Genomic DNA, 6,664 nt, shown 5'->3' on the forward strand with positions numbered 1-6,664 from the left:
TAGGGTTCATATCTTTGGACAAAAAGAGGCAAAATCACACTTTCTTCACCCCTTGGAGGGGAATTTTGGATGCGGAAGCTCCTTTCTTCAAATTCTAGGCTTCTATCTTTCATTCTTTCATTGTTTTTCATCTAGTTTCACCATGTCTATGGTGAACTAAACCTCCATTGTTGTTGGGGAACCGATGTAATCCTTTGAAACTCTCATGTATTGAATTAATTCTTGATTATATATGCTTTGCTTTATTAATTGTTACGGTTTTTCTTCTATACTTTATGCACGCTTTGTTTAACTCATTTAATTGCATGATCATTGATGTTATCTATATGGACACATATAGGTAAATCTAGAACTGAGGAAATTCACCCAAGAGCAATATTACCTAGACATAGGGATAGGAGGATTGGTTGCCTTTAAGCTTCTATGCAAATGTAATGCATGAATAATTGCTAAGGAGACAAGACATTGTAAACTAGTGATTACGAGTAGGTTTTCTTCATCGAGACATCGGGTTTAAGGTAAATTAGAAAGTGGCATTAACATTAATGAAGAAAGATGAATTCTTGAATACATGAGAGTGGATAGGATAAATTGGAAACCCCAACAACATCATCATTCAATATTTGCATCAATCTCATTTGTTTCTTTCAATCTAATTGATCAAAAACTTGCATTCATGTTTATTTTCCGCAATTCAAACACAATGATTTTGTTCACAAGTCTAATTTAATCAAGAAATCACATAACTGTCTAGGTCGTGAGTCCTTTGGCAAACGATACTTGGTCTTACCATTTTATTATTACTTGATATGATTCGGTACACTTACCGAGTGTTAACAAGTTTTTGGCGCTGTTGTCGGGGACTCGTGGTTTAACTATTCTATTTGTGTTATTATTGATTAACTTTGACTTGATTTTTATTTTGTTCTCTTCTTATCTTTTATTTTATCTTTTTATCTTTTTATTGTTTTTATCTTTTCATCATTTTATCTTTTCATCATTTTATCTTTTCATCGTTTTATCTTTTCATCTTTTCATCTTTTCATCTTTTCATCTTTTCATCTTTTCATCTTTTCATCTTTTTATCTTTCTATCTTTTCATCTTTTTATCTATTCGTCTTTACATATTTTCATTTTTTTAATCTTTTCATCATTTTATCTTTTTATCTTTTTATTTATTTTTTTTATCTTTTTGTGCTAACAAATGTTTTCTAGGGTTTTGTGCCTAATTCTTGTAGGATGCAATTTAGACAAGAATTTAACTATATGGGCCCTCAATTCAAACAAGGTAATCTCAACCACTGGTGGGAACCTCACTCAAGTATGGATCAAAGTCAATTTGGGCATGCTGCCGAAGAATTTTATAGAGAACCATAACAACAATGGCAGCAACAAGCCTCTCTCTCAGAAAGATGGGCTAAGATGGATGACACGCTTCAACAATTATTGCAAATGTCTGATTCTCATCATAAAAGCAATCAAGCAACATTCACAATGATAGGGAGCCAACTTGGTCACATAATTCAGAAGCTGGATTATCTTAAGGGCAACATGAATCCTAGAGAGGAGTGCACAACTGTTGTTACTGAAAGTGGCAAGGTTTTAGATGAGAGAAAAATAGAGAGAAAAGAAGAAGAAAGTTTGAGTGAAAAAGAGAAAGATGTAGAGGAAAAGAAAGAAAAAGAAGAGAGTGATAGAAAAGAAAAGGAGAGGGAAGAAAAGACTTTAGATGAGAAAAAGATAGAGAGAAAAGAAAAAGAAGAGTTGAGTGAAAAAGACAAAGATGTAGAAAAAGAAAGAGAAGTGGTTGAGAGAGAAAAGAGAGAGAAAATTTGTGTGAAGATTAAGAAAGTGAGTGGAAAAAGAGAAGAAAAAAAGAAAGTAAGAGAAAAGAAAAAGAGGACAAGAGGAAAAAAGAATGAATCATATGAAAAACCCCTTCCACATCCAAAGAAGTATCATAGGAAGGAGAAGGAATTTGAGCGCTTTATGGAAATCTTCAAGAAATTGGAGATTAAAGTTCCTATGATTGAGACATTGAAACATGTTCCTGGTTTTATCAATTTCCTGAAGAAATTCAGCAAAAAGAAGAAAAAAAGGAATATCCAGAAAGGAGAACACCAACATTGAGAATGGAACTTGAGCTTTATTGGGTCAAGCTAATGATGTTAAAAGGGCGCTTATTGGGAGGCAACCCAATTTCTGACCTTTTCTTTTTTATTTGAATTTGCTTTGCAGGAATGACAACATCTACTGATGGATGTTAGGTGATAGAGTATCTACTAAAGGATACTATGCTTATATACACATACTGATGGGTGTTGGTGAAAAAGATATGCGTCTACTGAAGGATGCTGGAGGATTCATGGGTCAGACTCGTGACGTTAAACAAGTGCTTATTGGGAGGCACCCCACTGTTCTAAACTCATCTTTTTATTCTTTATTTGCTTCTGTTTTTAGAATAGGGTGTGATGTACTTAATTTGAAACTTATATCTAATGTGGTGGTTTGATATTGATTTTTGTGTGATGAGTATTGTTTGATGATGCTTTGAGATTGATTGATGTTGAGATGTTGCACAGGATGCTTGATATATAGGTGATTGCTCACAAACTTGTGAACAGATGCATGATGTTATGATTGTGGTTATGATGCTAAGCAGGATGTGTATTTGATGTATGTGGAACATGAATTAACTTGTGTGAGGTTTTGAACTTCAGAGTATTTGTTTGAATGATTGCTATTCTTTTGGAAGCATGAATGATTTTCCCCAGGTTTCTATGATTGAACTACTTGCTTACTTGTCTCACATGATCAAGACCATTTTTGATTCCCCGTTTTCTTAGCTAATGCATGATTTGTACACAAATGAAAAAAAGCATGAAGTGTTTTACCTTTTTGGAACCTCAAGCCTTAAACAACTCCTTTGTGAAAATATTTAACTTGAATTAAGTTGAGAATCATTGTGTGGTATTAATAAAGGTCTAAGTTTGGGGTTGTTGGGAGAATTGAAAAGGAAAGTAATGAAAAGCATTGAGCTAAGTGTTGAGAAAGTATTAAAAAGAGAAAAGAAAATAGAATGCAAAGAAAGAAAAGCTTAATGTAAAAAGGGGAAAGTTGGGAATGAGTGAGATTGGTTTGTCTAAAGAGAGATTGTATTTGAATGACTCTCTTAACTCAAGGATTTTGTGATCTTGAAAAACTAATTTTTCTTCTTAGCCTAACCACGTTACAAGCCATAGAAAGTCCTTGTGATGATACTTGTCTGTGAGTATAATTGATTGTGGTAAATGAAAGGCAATTTTGTTCTATGTAACATTGGGATAGTAGAGTGAAAAAGTGACCTCTATATACACCTGTGTGATTAAGTGAAACACTTTGTCTGGTGAGGAAGAGTTCCACGAATACATGATTACATTTGTGCTTAGTTAATTGACCATTCATGAAGATAGCATTTCTGGGTTATTATGTGATTATGTGAACATCATGATGAGTGATTATTAATCAAAGCACGTGCACATCTTGACTGAATTCTATTTGATGAGCTGAATTGAGTAATTAATTGTCTTAGAAGAAAGAGTTTTTGAGTGTGTTGATCCATTGCATTGGTTGGTGAAATATTTAGTTACATCTTGTTTGCTTGAGGACAAGCAAAGTTCTAAGTTTGGGGTTGTGATAACGGTTGAAATACAATTATTTTCATACTTAATTTTGATAATAAATCAACCCTTTTTGACTTAGAAACTTGCTTTAACTCATGTTTTTGCTTTAGTTTTGTGAATAAGAGAGTTGAAGGTGAATTTAATGGTTTTGTGCTAGATTCCCTTGATTTTGTAGGCTATTGGAATGATTTAAAATAAGAGTTAAAGTACTGAATGGTTGGAATGCAGAAAAGTCAACCAGAATGCAAAAAAGTCAACCAGTCAACCAGAGTGCAGAAAACTCAACCAATCAACCCGAGTGCAGAAAAGTCAACCAGAGTGTAGAAAAAGTAGCGCTGAGTGCCAATTTTGCACTGAGCGCCAAATTTGACTACCGCAGCTACCTCTAAGCGTCGTTTGGGCGCTAAGCGCTGTCTACTTGGGTCTGGACCTGTTTTCTATATATTTAATGAACTATTTAAGGTTTTAGTCGACCCAGGGTTCATATCTTTGGACAGAAAGAGGCAAAATCACACTTTCTTCACCCCTTAGAGGCAGATTTTGGATGCGGAAGCTCCTTTCTTCAAATTCTAGGCTTCTATCTTTCATTGTTTTTAATCTAGTTTCACCATGTCTATGGTGAACTAAACCTCCATTGTTGTTGGGGAACCGATGTAATCCTTTGAAACTCTCATGTATTGAATTGATTCTTGATTATATATGCTTTGCTTCGTTAGTTTTACGGTTTTTCTTCTATACTCTATGCATGCTTTGTTTAACTCATTCAATTGCATAATCATTGATGTTATCTATATGGACACATATAGGTAAATCTAGAATTGAGGAAAATATCCCAAGAGCAAAATTACCTAAACATAGGGATAGGAGGATCGGTTGTCTTTAAGCTTCTGTACGAATGTAATGCATGAATAATTGCTAGGGAGACAAGACATTGTAAATTAATGATTAGGAGTAGGTTTTCTTCACCGAGACATCAAGTTTAAGGTAAATTAGAAAGTGGCATTAACATTAATGAAGAAAGATGAATTCTTGAATACATGAGAGTGGATAGGATAAATCGGAAACCCCAACAACAACATCATCATTCCATATTTACATCAATCTCATTTGCTTCTTTCAATCTAATTGATCAAAAACTTGCATTCATGTTTATTTTCCGCAATTCTAACACAACGATTTTGTTCACAAGTCTAATTTAATCAAGAAATCACATAACTGTCTAGGTCATGAGTCCTTTGGGAAACGATACTTGGTCTTACGATTTTATTATTACTTGATACGATTCGGTACACTTGCCGAGTGTTAACACTAACGTGCAAGTCAAGTAATGAATATTTTCAACCAATATAGGATAGTTTTGACAAACCTTTTTAGCACACTTTGTTTCAGCATTACTTTTCTTCACAGACTCTAAAGCATCATTTAATTCCTTTTCCAGTTTTTCATTATCCTCGACCAGATTGTTGATTCTGACCTCAAAGTCTCTTCTTTTAGATATAAGTCGATTTACCTTCTATTGCTGTCGCACAGCCTCTACATGAACCTCTTGAAATGCATCACGCAACATATCATATTTGACTTCTGCAGGTTTATTTTCGAATTCCTCATCATTGTCATAATCATTGATTGCAGATCCAGCCATGAAGCAAATTTTTGATTCTTCTTCGCGATCACCGTCTTCAACACTTGAAGAATCTGTATCACTGTTCTCCCAAGCTATATATGCGCTTTTCTGCTTTCTGTTCTTGTCTTGAGGAAATTTCCTGCTTGCTCTTTGCTTCAATTTCAGGTCAGGACATTCAGGTTTAATGTGACCCTCTTTGCCACAATCATAACACTGAACAACATTTAATCTTGTAGCTTTCTTTGCTTTGTCATTACCTACATGGTCAATAAGTTGACTTTTATTTTTTATAAACCGATTAAACTTTCTTACCACCATGGACATCAACTCACTGTTGTCCAGTTCAACGTCAAACTCATCCTCAGATGATACAATCTTTGAGGCTTTTTTGCTAGTGGCTTTCAAGGCTATGGACTTCTTTTCTTCAATTTCTTCCTCTTCTTTTAGTCTTCCAAGTTCAAGCTCATGTTCTCTTAGCTTGCCGAACAAGATAGCCATATTCATGCTTGTAAGATCTCTTGATTCAAAAATTTCAGTAACCTTGGGTTGCCAACTTCTATTCAGACTTTTCAATATCTTGATATTGATCTCTTCTTTGTCCAACAATTTTCCTAGAGCCATCAGGTGGTTGACTATGTGAGTAAATCTTTTCTTGACATCATATATAGTCTCTTCAGCCTTCATTCTGAATAGTTCATACTCTTGTATCAATGAGTTCTTTCTTGCTCTCTTTACTTCTTCTATGCCTTCATGTGTGACTTGCAATACATCCCACATTTCCTTTGCTGTCTTGCACTGAGAAATCTTGACAAATTCATCCACAGTTAGTGCAGAAGCAATTACATTACGTGCTTTGACAACATATTATGCCCTACGATTTTCATCTTGAGACCACTCAGAAAAAAATTTTCAAAACATTTTTTCAATTAACAACATGAGTTGGCTCAAATGGACCTGTCAACACCCAATTTCGTCCGGGTATGTAAATAAATAAAAAAAAATAAGAGAATAATAATTAATGGTGGGTAAAAAGGATAAAATAATAACTATAATACCAGACACAATATTTTTGAAATGTTAGTTTAATATGATAATAATTTGAATCAATATTATGCTAATAGTTATAAACAATAATTAAAATAGTATATAAGAGGAAAATATGATTTTAAAAAAGGACAAATTTTCTCACAATAATTATAATCAATGTCTTGAATATTATTTGATTTCTTTTTCTTGGAACCAAGACATTTTCTTCCCCTATTTTGTTCGTTGTCAATTATTTCACAATTAAGGGCAAGATTACCATAATATTACAATGTGTGTATATAAATACGCACACTGTCATGAAAAGGGGGGACGAAAAAAAAAGAAAAAGGGA

At 33.8% G+C, this 6,664-nt stretch overlaps 1 protein-coding gene across 1 annotated transcript; it reads right to left on the bottom strand.

Annotated features, from left to right (window-relative positions):
• Positions 1 to 5,175: 5,175 nt before the first annotated feature.
• On the bottom strand, positions 5,176 to 6,063 carry LOC148193974 (uncharacterized). The gene has a single exon (XM_088097069.1). The coding sequence runs from the start codon at positions 6,061 to 6,063 to the stop codon at positions 5,176 to 5,178; it is 888 nt and encodes a 295-aa protein (XP_087953195.1).
• Between the last annotated feature and the right edge of the window lie 601 nt (positions 6,064 to 6,664).

The sequence above is a fragment of the Vigna umbellata genome, chromosome 8 (genome assembly GCF_029865625.1).
Source record: "Vigna umbellata cultivar VRB3 chromosome 8, Vumbellata_1.0, whole genome shotgun sequence".
NCBI classification, from domain to species: domain Eukaryota; kingdom Viridiplantae; phylum Streptophyta; class Magnoliopsida; order Fabales; family Fabaceae; genus Vigna; species Vigna umbellata.

Bases quoted from the DNA above. Each gene is read 5' to 3' on its own strand.
- LOC148193974 (XM_088097069.1), bottom strand. From the start codon at position 6,063: ATGTGGGATGTATTGCAAGTCACACATGAAGGCATAGAAGAAGTAAAG.